The 15,970-nt window shown below is 33.2% G+C and overlaps 2 protein-coding genes across 3 annotated transcripts; one reads left to right on the top strand and one right to left on the bottom strand.

Annotated features, from left to right (window-relative positions):
* Nucleotides 1-8,307: 8,307 nt before the first annotated feature.
* LOC131650549 (pentatricopeptide repeat-containing protein At4g21300-like) lies at nucleotides 8,308-11,127 on the bottom strand. Its single transcript, XM_058920251.1, has one exon. It carries the CDS (start codon nucleotides 11,118-11,120, stop codon nucleotides 8,559-8,561), a length of 2,562 nt encoding a protein of 853 aa, XP_058776234.1. The 5' UTR covers nucleotides 11,121-11,127; the 3' UTR covers nucleotides 8,308-8,558.
* A 90-nt stretch (nucleotides 11,128-11,217) lies between these two features.
* LOC131650550 (uncharacterized) lies at nucleotides 11,218-14,590 on the top strand. 2 transcript variants are annotated; one of them, XM_058920253.1, is made up of 5 exons: nucleotides 11,218-11,643; nucleotides 12,901-13,067; nucleotides 13,187-13,486; nucleotides 13,579-13,842; nucleotides 13,927-14,585. In XM_058920253.1, the coding sequence occupies exons 1-5, from the start codon at nucleotides 11,304-11,306 to the stop codon at nucleotides 14,302-14,304; spliced, it is 1,449 nt and encodes a 482-aa protein (XP_058776236.1). In that variant the 5' UTR covers nucleotides 11,218-11,303; the 3' UTR covers nucleotides 14,305-14,585. The 2 variants fall into 2 exon arrangements, with proteins under 2 accessions (XP_058776236.1, XP_058776237.1); XM_058920254.1 differs by having other exon boundaries at nucleotides 11,501-11,643; nucleotides 12,891-13,067; nucleotides 13,927-14,590.
* The last annotated feature ends 1,380 nt before the right edge of the window (nucleotides 14,591-15,970 follow it).

Genomic DNA, 15,970 nt, shown 5'->3' with positions numbered 1-15,970 from the left:
TTATTCGTAAGAAAAAATATTTTGGCCTTTATGTGATGTTTGTAAACTTCGTTTAGGGTAAATTCCTCGGATGTTGGGAGGTTGATGTTGGGGATGAAACTGCCTGGATGTGTTGTTAATCGAGATGGAGGTTTTATTGAGGGATTGTCCATGAAGAGAGTGTTAGTGCTATTGATTTAATGCATATTCTTCCACAGTTAAGGGATCCACATAGTGAGATTCTTCTACTTCGATCGAGCATGGGTATCGTCAATTTTTTGTGTGTTTAAGAATGTATCATTTGATTCAAATGGAAGAAAAAACTAAGTTGCAAAGGGTGGTTGAAGACACCTTTGTTGAACTCTTTTTTACCTATTAGAGTTGATGGATGAGTTTGTATTCGGCAATAAAGGTTCTCTTATACACTTTTGTGGCTTCTAGAACCTCAAATTGAGTACTACAAGATCATATATTGAGACACAATGGGATATATGATATGAAATTTGATTTTGATAGAGTTTTGAATAATCTTAATGGTAAAATTCCAGATTTTGACCTTAACGATTTTATTAGTAAGGATATCATCCTCCCTAAAGTCCAACATCTTTAGACGAGTGCCATATTTAGTACAAATGTTCAGACTATGAAAATAAAGTTTGACATAATCATATGAAATATATCCTTTTTTTATTTGTCTCTTATTATTAAAATCAAGGTTTAACTCCTAACATCATTTGATTTCATATTCTTAGGTATAAATTTCAAGTTAAATCGCTTGTAAAATCGAATCCGAGTAAAATTGGAGTTGAACATGATTCTATGTGAGTTACCACAAAATAAACTTTCTAAAATCAAATAGAATTGGAAGCAATTTTACTCAATTTTATTTAGAGTGAATGAAATTGACATGTAATAGTTAAGTTAAAAAAATGAGTGTATCATGATAATTTAGAGGTTTAATATTTGACACCATCATATATTTATATTTTAAATATTAATCTAAATAATTTGTTCTTATTTATAAATTAACAACTTTTTATTATTGAAAAACACTTAAATAATTATTATTTTTGATATAAATGAAATATAGATATTTCAAATTCAGAATTGTGAATTGTTTGAAATGTATCACAGGTTTGTTTTAGGTATAAACTTGTTTGGTTTTAGGCCTTGACTTATTAGTAGTAATACCTGTTTTAGGCAGGAGCTTCTTTGGTTTGGCAATGTATGCATTTATAGCGTTTACTAGTCCCTTTCTTGATATCACTTTGGAATTGTTTTGGTATAATCCGTGCATTCCATAGCAAAGACCTAACTTCATTCGGCAATATCCATAACTTAAAGGAGCAAATGAAAGGTTTGTTTGTTTAGATTTTCTAAAAATGATTTTTACAGTACTGTTTTAATTATGAATCATGGTAATTCATGGTTATAAGGTGATAGCATGAAAACAAACGAGACGGGATTTACTTTCCCTGCCCATAAATCTCAAATCTCTGATAAAAAAATTATCTTCTCTTTCCTCAACCAACAAACATTACGGTTTTGTTTGCGAGTTTGGAGGGGAGGAGAAAACTTCCGAAAACGAAAATTTTAAAAAATATAGAAAAATATTTGACATTTTTTAAAAAAATAATTTTGTTCAGAATGATAAAAGAGTCGTTATCATCACTAAATTTTTAATTTTCAGAATACTATAACAACCTAAAAGATATTTGGAAAATTTATGTAAGCCCTCCAAAATCCTCCAAAACCTTCTTTCAATACAATTTTTGAGTTCCCCCATTTTAGAGAGTTTTTGGTGTTATAAATAAAATCAAACCCTCCAAAACTCTCGTACTCAAAATCTTTCTATTATTTTTACCAAATTCCTCCTATTTTCCAAAGCCCTCCCCTCCCTTCCCCTCCAAACTCGCAAACAAAGCCTAAAAATAATAAAATAATTTTTTTAATATTTTAAATAATAAATTATAAATTAAAATAATAATGCATTAACTAAATAATTTTAAATCATCAAAATTAAATAATCTAAATTATCAATACAGCATGTTCGAGACATATTCAAAGGTAGATAATATTGTCTGCATACTTATTCCTCCTTCATCTCTTAAAATCGAAATAAATTTACACCCAACTTTAAACTTAGTCAAAATAGATTTTCTCCATTAAATTCAAAGTAGATCCGGGCTAATATTCAGATATAAACATACTATTAGGAAAAACAAATGTTTAGAGAAAAAGATGAACACAATAACAACACAAATATTTAACGTGAAAACTCAAAAATCGGATAAAAAACCACGACTGCTGTCAAATGACAACCAGATAATAATATTATGTGAAAATTGTAACGACACATAGACTACCCTCAGCCACTCCAATGTCCAAATATACTCACACTCTTCAAAACAAATATTTAACTACTCATTACAACACTTTAACACAAGAGTATAAAAGAAAATATAAAAACTTAAATACAAATTTAAAGTGCTTTTGACTGGTGTAGTTTTTAATGAAGAACTTGAATATTTTATATAGCCTTGAAACTTTTTTCTTTTACAAAACAAAGTGATCTGAGACTTCTCCAACATGTATGTTTTCAACCAACACCAACAATCTCCACCTTAATTAAAAATAATACACTAGTTTTCATTAACTCCACCAACAATCATAATTCATCATAAAGTGTGTAGTTAGAGAAGATCATCATCTCCTACAATGAGGGAGACATTGCTAGCATTTGACTCAGAGTCCTTCTCTAATGCTGTCCCATCAGGACACTTATACTTTACAGGCCCAATCTTTTCGCATTTTCAACATCTCACATCCGTTTCATTATTTTTCTTCATATAAGGCATTTCTTTAGCAACCAACACCGAGTTTGATGGATGATTATCATCACCCTTCAATCTTCTTTCTTCATAAATAATTTTACTAGCAACTTCTTCAAAACTCAAAGTTTCCTTCCCATATCTCAAAATAGATTTAATATGCTCATAGGAAGATGGAAGAGACCATATGAATCTCAAAGCTTTATCTTCATCATCAATCTTGCTCCAATAGTTTCAAATTCAGAAACAACACCATTGAGAAAACTTTGATGATAAGATACTTTCGTATGTTCATCCATACGCAAGTTATGAAACTACTCCTTCAACAACACCCGATTTGATATGTCCTTTCCTTGATATAGCCCTTCAAGTTTCTCTTAAATCTCGTTGGCTTAAGACGTACCAAGAACATTCACAAGAATATTCTTAGCCAAAGACATGTGAATTGTATTAGAAGCTCTTAAATCTAGTTTCTTCCACTTCTCGATGTTCTTGTTTGAAACGTTTCCTTTCAACGCCTTATGTAATCCCAATTATATCAAAACATCTTTGACTTGATATTTCCACAAGACAAAATTGATTCTTACATCAAATTTCATTAGGACTATATGTGGTTATATTGATCATGGTTTATTGACAACATTTGTTGAGAGATGGCACACAAAGGCATCCTCATTTCATCTCCTGGCCGATGAGATGACTATCACCCTAGATGATATATCATGCCTCATACATCTTTCGATTACAAGAAGATTGCGAGTCACTCCAAAATTACTCAACCTAGTGGTGACACAATTAGGCGATGATCTGGTTAAAGCCCAAAAAGAGATAAAAGACTTTAGGGGATGTCACACTAGATTCTCATTCCTATCGAAAAATTATGATAACCACCTGCGAATGTGGATGTTATGGGTGGTAAGACATAAGTTTTCTATAATAAAATATTTGCATTCATGACATACTTCTTGATCTTGGTTAGAACTGGTATTTTTGTGGACAAAAGTGGGGCCTATGTTGACGTTGTCTATATTAAGTACTTCATAGAATTAGAGAGGATTTACGAGTACAAATGAGGGCATCTTGTTATGTTTACCTTTACTCTAAGTTACCTGAAGGTAGTTTATGGAAGAACAGATAAATGAAAGAAACAATTGTTTATTTTAGGTAATTTATTTACAGTCTTACTATAATTATTTTACAATAGTTTTGCTACATCTTACTAATATTTCATCGAACCATTTTCAAGCATAGATCCTGAAGTGTTTTCCAAGTATCTCTGATTAGGAGTGTGTTGACGACTACATTGAGGATTTTTTACATGCGTGCCGAATTATCCAACTCATGGGTAATTCGGAGATTAAGTCGTACATGCTTGCTCTTGAATGCATCTTGGCAGATGATATCTATTTCATGACGTACGGTAAACACCATTAGACATGGTTGTTGGAAGCTATATCCTGGTACTCTAAATGGGTGACTGTGGATATCGACTTATGTACCCACATTTACCTGAGCGAGTATTGCGACAATTTGGATATTTGTAGGGTATACTTAGGGACTCCACAATTGTTGCTCTTGCCAATGTCTTCTGCAGAGATGTCAAAGTAATATTTGTGGACTACAATGAGTGTCTGGTGCTAGAGTAGTTGTAATTTTATTTGTATTTTGTAAACAATTTGAAAATTTTAAGGGTTAGTTGTATTTTATGAATGATTACAATTTTTTTAAAATTCAGACCAGTCATCAATCCTACCAAGCTATTAGGTCACCGAGTTATTGGCCGGGCCGCAAGACCGTTAATCTGATTTATACAAATTAAAAATAATTAATATTCATGAAATAAATTTTTTGTCGTAAATTCTATAACTATAAAATCTAAAAAAAAAGTTATGAAAATTTTCATACAAACAAGTTGAATAACAATCTTACATAAAGTTTTTACTTCCAAACCTAATAAGTTCCAAATATTTTTGGAAATCAAAATGTAACACAATTAATAAATAAATTAATAAATAAAGTATGTTCTAAACTTAGTCAACAATAACACAAATTCAAATAAGTTTAATCAATACAATATAATAAGTTGTAAAAGATTTTTTAAATGTGAGAGTGAAAAAACACTATTTCCCTTTTTTATTTATTTATAAATTTTAAGAATTTTTTTACTTCTTACCAAAACGACCAAAATGACATTGTTTTGACGAGTTAAAAAAAATACATAAAACGATCAATCCATTGGTGAAGAAATCCATCGGTTCACTAATTTTACTTGTGAATTGATTGGGTCACACCTATTTTCACTGAGTCAATTACAACTACGACCCTACGACTTTATCGAATCACTTTATTCTTCGGTTCCCAATCTTACCGATCTGAACGGCCGGTTCGGGCGGAGTTTAAAACGCTGAATGATTGTACTTTGAGACTACTCCTCTAGTTTGGGTCCAATGCTTGATGTATGGTTTTCGAATGAGTTAATGAAAATTTGATATTAGTTATGTCTGAGTTATGTGTATGGTTTATTGTGTGAATAATGAATGCATTGTCTTAGATATTTAATCAAACCGATCATTTCAAAGTCATAAATCATAAGCATAAGTTGGGTATAAATCTATGATTTATTAAATTACTAAGTCATATGAAATAGATATTGTTTACCAAAATAAAAGCACATGCAATCCTAGGCAGTAGCTTATGATATATAGAATTACCTGTTTCTTTTTTGTCGCCTAAAACTCGAGCAGGATGACAACATTTTTGTCCAGATAACTCATTAAGCTGTAAATTAAAACCACATCCACTTTCCAGTAAGCATCTCATGCTTGAAAATAAAATACTACTTGCTTGGATTCATGGCATATATAAAAAATTGGAAAATAAAACCTTCTACCCTACCATAACAATTGATTTATTTTGATGTCGAACCAAAATTGTGTAAACAGAAAACAAAACATAAAGGTGCAAACACTAAACATTGTTAAATTATAATTTTTGTGTCGAAAAGATTTGATTTTGTTTCGAAGTGTGTAACACTTTGTTACACAAATAGTGTGTAACAGTTTGTTACACATAAATTTGTTTTAGATCTAGATAAATTTAATTTAGATTTAAAATAGATTAGATTTGATTTAGTTCTAAAATAGATATTTTGGCCATTATAGTTTTGAGCTTTGACTTAGGGAGAAAGCTAACCTAAATCTATAAATAGGGAGTAACCCTCCTTATTTTGTAATCAAATCATTAATTTGTATTTACAGAAATTGCAGTTGCAAGTGAAAAACAGAATTTCCACAGTTTGAGGGCAGAGAGAAACTCTGCAGAAAATATTTTCTTCTTCTCTTTTAATTTCCGCAAACCCTAATCCTACTTTTGTTCTTATTTTTCTTCATTGTCATCTTTAACGATAAGAAATTATTCAAAGGTTTGAGAGTCGAATTCCAACACAAGCAGTATAAATCGGAAAAAGACTTATGGAAGTTAAAAATATTGTACACAAAAGAGAGAGAATGACAGAGAAAAGACAGAAATCATTACCCGCAGGATGGGTCTTGGCTCAGAGTGGATGATGCAATTGGAGCTGAAAAAATGCTACTATCAACGGGGGAAAACACTCTAGATCTTTGTTTGAGAAACTGCTATGTGTTTGCGAGAACTAAGAGAAGAGATAGAGCAGAATAGTGAGCAGGAGAATTTGTGTGAATAAATAACTGTAGCTAAGCTGTATAAATAGATAATAAAATAGATTAAGTTGTATAAATAGATAATAGATGGTGAAGTCTCAAAATCATCTAGTATTTGATAAAGTTGTATCTTATCATGAAGGTTCATGGGTCACATATATTGAGGTATATTGGAAAGACAAATTACATTTGCAGTCACATAGTAGTCAAGACTGAAGAAATCCTGAAACCTCAAGTGAGAAGAATGATCAGCTTTAACCAACCGAATCAAATAGGCACATTTAAACAAAAACCTAAGCTCTCAGCACTGAAAAAAAAATGAAGTGTAACAATCTTAGTTTTCCTTGGCTTAGCATGTTTCAATTAACTAATCCAAGAAGTATTCCATTTTAAGGTTCGCTTCTGAAAAACTGGTCTGCTTGTTTGCCCGTAAACCGGTTTGGGTCTTTGCTAAAATCCCATGATAAACCTTGTTTCTCAAAATCAAACTATACACAATTAGGCTACTAAAAAGAACACTTTTTCGGATAAAACATGTTATGTACAATACAATTTTGAAACCTGTGGATTATAATCACATTACTGTGAAACGACAAAAAGCAATCCGATTGACTCATGATTTGATAAGAATAACACAACACTCGATTTTCTATACTAGCTGTCTTAACTAAACAATAACAAAAGATATCAGCAAATAGTAATCAGGACACCAGTTCCCGAGCTTCTAAAGCAAAATCTCCAACTCAATTTTACCGAGTGCTTGCAATAGGAAGTTGCTGAAGACGTAGAAAGTAACCACACATATTTGGAGAGCCAATGAAGAACACTAACAAGTAACAACTCTGCCATTGTAATTTGACTCACCTCCTAAACATAGACATATATCAAGGGGATGATTAAGCATCACATTAAGACTTAAATAAGTTCATCTTTTTTTCTTTAAATACAGGCGGTGAATATTTTATTTTTTGCATTAACCTATCTATAAAACCTTAGGGGTTGGATTTGGTAGTGAAGAATTGGGACCTAAGAATTTCTGGGTTGTGCCAATCCATACAGAGTTTCGTTCTGACTTCAATTGAGCTCCCCACTAATGGACGGTTGGATTGGTTCTCCCGGATTAGTTGGTCATTGGGTCATGTACCGAGTTTTCAAAAAACAAAACCCTCTACCTATAGTCAAAGAACCTTGTTGACAGGAAGTACTGAATATATCTACAAGAAATATGCATGGACAAAAAAATTATACTTGAAAAACTAAAGGAAGAGCATAACTTAACGAGAAGGAATGATATCAATTTGAAACAAACCACGAGGTTTGCAATAAGCATCATTCACATCAAAATTTCAAAGAAATTAAGCATGGAAATAAAATTTCTCTTCAGTTCTTTAGGACCAAAAAAATAGTACATCTGTTACAAAATTTATGAAAGCGAAAGGCAAAGGCTTCAACATATTGCTTCAAATGCTCAATTTTTCATATGGAGAGCATGAAAAGACTTGAACACAATTCAGACAACAAGGACTAGCAAGCAACAATCAAATGAAGGGAAATGAAATTAGGAAGTCTTACATGTGGATCAAGGTGCTTTTACCTCAACAAATTCTACTTGTTGTTTTATAAAGTATAGATAGAGTGTACAAGTTTACCAAAATAGCAAAAAAAATAGTTGAAAAAGAAAAAAGTAAAATAGTATATTGTTCTAGAAATAATCAATGAATGTAACAGATTCAGGAAGAGGAACTTGATAATAAAGAAGGAACATAGAAGTTGCAAAAATGACCAACACGGTTTCACAAATACATGAATCTCGTAAATCAAGGGAGGAACAATTCTTAAGTAATTATTGCATTCAAGTAATGCTATTTCAAGTATCACTTTGAATAATATGTTAGTGCTACAAAGTTCATACAATGATGAATAATTACAACTTGAGAATTAGCAGCATAGGGGATGACTGAAATCAAACCTATAAATAAGTTTGGTTAGTATTTTTGTAATAAGAAGAAGAGTCGCATCAACTAATATCTGTGATCACTGATGGTGAGAAATGAGAATATGAATTAAATCAATGATTCTCCAAACAATTATCGCTCATAATTTGTGGGTGCAGCGGAAGATAAGGTTGAGGAACATAACCCTGTTTTCTCAACTCAAGAAGAAGAGTTTTAAGAATCAAATAGATCTCAGCAGATTGTGAGTGACTTCCATCAGCAGCAGAAAACATATGAGTTCCACCATTGACATCAATCCAGCTGTATCCAGTTATCTTCTGAACTCCTTTTTCCCTCATTAAACTTCTAACCTTAAGAACACTTTCCCACTCACCCGCTCCAGCATGTACGTTTGAAAGCAAAACATAGTATCCAGAATTTGTTGGGTCTAGTTCAACAAGATGTTTTGAAGCAAGTTTAGCCAGCTCAACATTTCCATGAATCCGACAAGCACCAAGAAGTGACCCCCAAGTACCTGCATCAGGGGTGAATGGCATGCTCTTTATGGTATCAAATGCTTCGTGCAAACGACCAGCACGACCGTACAAATCTACCATGCATGCAAAGTGTTCCATCCTAGCACATATCCCGTATTCCTCGGTCATGCAACGGAAGTAGTATACCCCTTCATCAACTAGGCCTGCATGACCACAAGCCGATAATATAACGAGAAAAGTAACATGATCAGGTTGAATCCCAGCTTCTAACATCTCATGAAATAGATCCAGGCATTCTCTTGGGCGACCGTGGTTTCCATAGGCAGCAATGATGCTATTCCATGAAACTTCATTCTTGTAATCCATCATGTCAAACACACACCGAGCCAAAGCTAGTTTTCCGCATTTAGAATACATGTCGATTAGTGCACTTGCAACAAAAGTGTCAGAGATAAATGAGTTTCTTACCACAAAGCAATGCAACTCTTTCCCGTTATAGAGTGCTGGTAAATTTGCACAAGCAGAGAGAGTAGCTGATAAGCTCACAGCGTCAAATTTTGTTCCACTCATTCCCATTTGACGAAAAAGATCGACGGCCATTTCTGGCTTCCCATTCTGTGAGAAACTTACAATCATTAAGTTCCAGCATACACTATCTTTTTCAGGCATTCTTCTGAAAAATTGATAGGCAAGATCCAATCTTCCACACTTTGCATACATATATGTGATAGAAGATCCCACTTGACACACATTCTCCAGTCCTTTTTTCAAAATGTCACAGTGCAATTCCTTCCCTAATTTCAGAGTTGCTAAAGCAGCACACGCTGGCAAAACACTAGCCATAGTCAGGCAATTAGGGATCATTCCCTCTTGAACTAACCACCTAAAAATGTTTATAGCTTCAATATTCAGCCCGTTAAGTACATAGCCCGATATCATAGCCGTGCAAACTGCAACATCAACCAACGTATTCTGCTGGAAAGTCTTGCACGCCATCTCCACATCTCCTCCCTTGAAGTATATATCCACGAGAGCGCTCTTCAAATAGACATCAAAAGGCACCCCATGCCGCACTATATAACTATGAACTTCCTTACAATGTTTGAGACTCCCAGATTCAAGAATTGAAGGAAGGAAACTTGCAAATGTAATCGAATCTAGTTTGACTCCACTAGCTATCATTGCTTTTAACAAAGGCGCAGCCTCGTCTGTTAATCCATTCTGTACATATCCAGCAATCAAACCATTCCAAGTAACTGTATCAGTCTGTGGCATCATATCGAAAATCTTTCTTGCATCAAAAAGACTCCCACATTTGGAATACATAGTAATAAGTGCGTTTGCCAACTGAGGATCAGACTCAAACCCACTCCTAATCACAAGACCATGAAGCTGAATACCAGCACCAAGTATCCCTCTCGTAGCACACACCGACAAAAGACAAACAAACGTAACCGAATTAGCCTTAACATAAGAGTTCCTCATTTCCTGAAAAGTTCCCAACGCTGAATCAAAATCCCCGTTTTTCACATAACCATTAAACATAACATTCCACAAAATACAGTCTCTCACAGGCAATTCATCAAACAGACACCTAGCATCATGAACACAACCATTATCCGTATACAGCTTAATCAAAGAACTACCAATAAACAAATCCATATGAAACCCCATCGACCGAGCCAAACCATGAACCATCTTACACAACCGAACATTATTCAAACCACCACAAGCCTTAATCACATAAGGAAATGTATACTTATCAGGTGCAACATTACTACCCAACATCCTAAAGAAAATCATCAATGCAAAATCAAAACAACCCATCATAGAAAAACCTCTTATCAACCAATTCCAAGGAAGACTATAACATAACTCAACCCTATAAAACAAATTCCCAGCATCATTGAATTTTCCACAAAGAACATACATTCCCAGAATCCTTGAACCCAATGTAAGACTATTACCCATCCCACCAACTACAACCTGACCATGAATTTGTCTAACTTGTTTAACCACTGATGCATCCGAATTCGAACTAGCCCGAAACATAGATTCCAATTGAGCAGTAAAAGACTCTTCCAATAAACATGATTTTGATAGGATATAATTGCAACCGGTTGTTGTGTAAGAACTTCGTTGTTTGAATGCAACATAGAGAACGTGTTTTACTTGTTTGAATCCAAGTTTGTAGTTCATGGCAGAATAAACAACAGTTGCAGAAGACGAAAACGGAAAATTTAGCTATGTTGATTTTCGAAAATGGGGTGAAAGTGTTATTTAGATAAAATTGAGGGAGGTAAATGTAATTTTCAAAAATAAATAAATAAGAAATTGTTGAACCTTGAAGAGAGTTCAGTTCAGACTTCAGAGTGTAGTGAAATGGGATTTGGCGGTGGTTTGAAGGCGGCGATGTTAGTGTCGTCGTCGTTGAGTCACGCGCGACCGCTAACATGCGCGTCGTCGTCGCGATTAGTGTCGCAACCACACGACCTTGTGAAATGGGTAACGAGAGAAGGTGGTTTCGTGCATCGTGCGGTGAAGATAGCGCAACTCGATTCCGGTGGTTGTGGATTAGGGTTAGTGGCTAAGGAAGAGATTCCGATTGGTGCTGATTTAATTGTTCTTCCTCAACATCTTCCTTTGCACTTTACGTCTTTTCAGCAGGATCAGAAGAATGATGAGAACTCACTCCTCCTTCAATTGAGCTCACATGTTCCTGGTAAATTTATTTTCTAAATTTTGTTTTGTTTTCAGTTTAGTTCTTTAATTTCAACTTAATTCATAAGCACTTTGAGACTGTTTGGGAAGAATTTCAGCGTATTTTCGTAAAGTTTTTCAATATGGTACTGTTTAGATAAACAACTTACTTAAGTTTATAGCAGTGCTTATGTGTAAGTTATTTCTGTAACAAAAGATGGCATAAAGTCAAATTGTTTTCATATAATCTATAAGGTGTTTTCCCAAACTATTGTAGAGAGGTTGTGTAAATAATCTGAAAAGTGCATAATCAGATTATGGATGTGTCATAAGTTGTTTCTATAAACTATTCCAGATAATGTCTGTAAATGCTTATCTCTGTAGATAAGCTCAAATAAGTACATAGCTTATGGATATAGGATATAGTTTATAGCAGAGTAGTCCATAGCTGCGAATTATGATATAAAGCGCTATTCCAATATAGCGGAGCGGAGGCGGCCGCTATGGAAAGGGCCTTAGCGGCGCAGAACACTATAGCGGCCACTATAGGGTAAGTAGCTTGATAGCGGATCAGAGTGGTTCCCAGTCTGGAGTGGTTTCTCGGCTGCTATCCTTTTTCCCTCTAAAAAACCGAAATTACCCCTTAAATTTACAATGTTTTAAGGGTAATTTTGGTTTTTCAATCAAATATGAGTTGCGTCTCAACCTCAATAATCGTTTGATTTATAGCTCTATAGTTCCTTCATAGTTGTTTGATTTATGAATATCTTATGAGTCGAGTTATTTGATTAATTTTACATTAAATAGAGTGGTCATTCCTGCTATCGCTATCCAACTATCCCACTTTTAGAGTCGGTCGTTCAACGCTGCTATCTGACTACTCTTGTTTATAGCTCTTATAAAATTAGTTTGATTGTTTCTATAATTTGTTATATGAATTGCTTGAAAATAAGTAAAACACTTAGAGTTTAATTGTTATGCACTTTCGGTGTAAAATTTTTTATAGCATCAATGCATCATGACCATTCAATTATATTACTTTAAAAAAAGTTAAAATAAAAGTCAAACGTTTCAAATTTATTAATGGTTGTGATTAACTTTGTGATTACCCGACAATGTAACATTGTCAGTGCATTTCAATTAAATTCAAACACTTATGCTATAGATGATTAATTAAGCTGGTGAATCAAATAGATAGCTAGAAAGCAATAAGATAGATATTATGAAGTATTGAGTTCTCAATGTTGAATAAGTTGGACAATGTGGTAGCATTTGACAGATGAACTATGGGCAATGAAACTGGGTTTGAAGCTTCTTCATGAAAGGGCAAAACTTGAATCTTTTTGGTGGCCATACATCAGTAATCTCCCAGAAACATTCTCTCTTCCTATCTTTTTTCCTGGGGAAGACATCAAGAATTTGCAGTATGCTCCTGTTCTTCACCAGGTACTATCCTGTTATTAATCGAGGACTGAATCGTGAATCGTATATGAAATAGTATTAATGTTTCATGGCCTTTGCCCTCCGGCAATATGGAGCTAATTTTTGTCGAATTCGTGAGACAGGTCAACAAAAGATGCCGATTTCTTCTTGATTTTGAGCAACAAGTCAAACGTGCGTTAGTTGGTGTTAAACCAGATAAGCATCCTTTTGGTGGTCAAGAAGTGGATGCTTCATCTCTGGGATGGGCGATGTCGGCAGTTTCATCTAGAGCATTCAAGTTACATGGTAACAAGAATTCAAATGGGATAAACTTTGATATACCTATGATGCTTCCTCTAATTGACATGTGTAATCATAGTTTCAATCCAAATGCTAGAATTGTTCAGGAACAAGAAAGTGGTAGCAGTAACATGCGGGTGAAGGCATGTTTCTTTTTACTCGCTCAAATCAAATTCTGCTTTTTAGAAACAAATATTGATTTATTCTTTGCTGACGAATCCAATCTTTGCATTAGGTTGTGGCTGAGAAAGTAATCAAGGAAGATGATCCTTTATTACTGTGCTATGGATGTTTAAACAACGATCTTTTCCTTCTTGATTATGGATTCGTGATACAATCAAACCCTTATGACTGTATCGAGCTCAGATATGACGGTGCTCTTTTGGAGGCTGCAAGCATGGCAGCTGGAGTTTCTTCACCAAACTTCTCGACACCTGCTCCATGGCAGGAACTTATTTTATCACAGCTAAATCTTGCTGGAGAAGCTCCTGATCTCAAGGTCGTTTCACAAAATTCTATGTCTGTTCTTAATAATTAACCTTAGCACTAGAACCATAATGTCACATTGATTTATTCCTTACAGGTGAGCATCGGTGGTCAAGAAATAATCGAAGGCCGTTTATTGGCTGCACTGAGAGTACTCCTCGCAACTGATAAAGAAACTGTACAGAAGTATGACCTCAACACACTCAAGTCTTTAGATGCTGAGGCTCCTCTGGGTGTTGCAAATGACATAGCTGTATTTCGTACATTGATCGCTCTCTGTGTCGTTGCATTGGGACACTTTCCCACCAAATTAATGGATGATGAATCTTTATTGAAGCAGGGTGCTTCAGGTTCAACAGAGTTAGCCATTCAGTTCAGAATCCAAAAGAAGTCTATAATTATAGATGTTATGAAAAATCTTGCTAGGAAGGTAAAGGTTCTTTCATCAAATGAGACAGTTACTGCTGAAGGCTAAGATTCAGCACTTTCTGGCATGATTCTCATCTCGAATCTTCTTCTGTCTTGTCTTGTCATGTGATTTTTATTCTTTTAAGATTCTAACTGTATTATTTTTTCTTGTCAAGATGGTCAACTATGAAGTCCTAGATTCGATGTCTACTCTAATAATATCATTATTTATCTATTGAATTTGAATTTGATGTTACGTACAAATAATGACTGCATTTTACTTCTACATTGTTTTATTGCAATCATAGTATTTGATAGTAACATAGTTAATTTTCCATGGAAGTCAAGATATGAAGACGGAAGAAGTGTCCCAAAAAATATTTATTAATACTCAATTTCACAAGTCACGTCACTTTTTAGATTAATTGAATAACTGATGTATTTAGTCTGTGTATAAATTAGATTTATTATTCATTGAACTTAAAAAATGACTTGTCTCTTAAAAAAGGAATAGAGGTAGTAATAAATATTTTTTGAGTCAGACTATCAATACTATGATTATTCAATGAAGTGAGTTGTCACTTATGAGTAGGAATGGAGGCAATATCCTTTTTACTATGGGATATTTTTATTTATTGATTCTTACTTTATTTCACTATTCAATTAATTATAATATTTTAGTAATTGATATAAGTAGTTTTTTTTTTTATTACAAAAATAGGCACAATTTGTTTTTAGTCAACTAAAAAATATTTTAATTATGATATTTTATATTATATTCTATCAATTAATCAAAGCCATTTGATTTTTATCATTGTATAATTTTTACTTTAATCATATGAGTTTATTGGAGATGCATTACACTATCATCCTTTTTTTCTAATCATATTTAAACTATTATTTTGAGTTTAATCACATTAAAGCTATCACTTTTGAATGATTCTGATGTGATACTCTGATTTTGTAAAAAAAAGTCATACTAATATATACATAACAATTAATCTCAATAAAATATCTTGAGGTTAAATAAAATAGAGATTAATATTTATGATTGCGTTCAATTAAATTATGCTAAATGACCTAATTTTTTAAACCATCTTAAAATAATAGTATAAGTTATTCTAAAAATTTTACAATGATGATTTATAATTGTAAGAGAATGTAAGATGAAAAAGCAATAATATTAAATATATGACGTATAACATATATGAAAAGATACACATATCCAATAAAATAAAAAAAGATACACAATATCAGAAAAATTTCCTTTCATATTTAGAATCCCTGATTATTACTTGTAACTTATTCTCTAATAAAATACACGCCAAATTAAATGTCACCGTTCATATAATATTTATTACGTACACTCCACCCGTAAAAATAAATAAATAGACAATTAGATATACATGATTTATTTCTTAATTCTATTTGTCACACAAACATCAACCATATAATACATATGTATACACGTGGTAGTTGAAATTCACATCACGTGTTGATCCATAAACAACTTCCGTTCCGTCTTAGAAGAACTAATCAAACCTCTTCCCCTCAAACAGGAATTCATCTTCGTCAGATTCATGTTCATGTTCATACAAAATCAAATTTATATCAAAAAGTATATTCGAATATATAACTATAGAACGCAAGATGAATCATAAAAAGAAAAACCTCAAAAGAAACCATACTAGTTATGTTATAACTATTAGGAGCAAAACCATGTACAAGAGAGT

This window comes from Vicia villosa, linkage group LG2 (assembly GCF_029867415.1).
Source record: "Vicia villosa cultivar HV-30 ecotype Madison, WI linkage group LG2, Vvil1.0, whole genome shotgun sequence".
NCBI lineage: Eukaryota > Viridiplantae > Streptophyta > Magnoliopsida > Fabales > Fabaceae > Vicia > Vicia villosa.
This window is presented reverse-complemented; position numbering and strand designations above follow the sequence as displayed.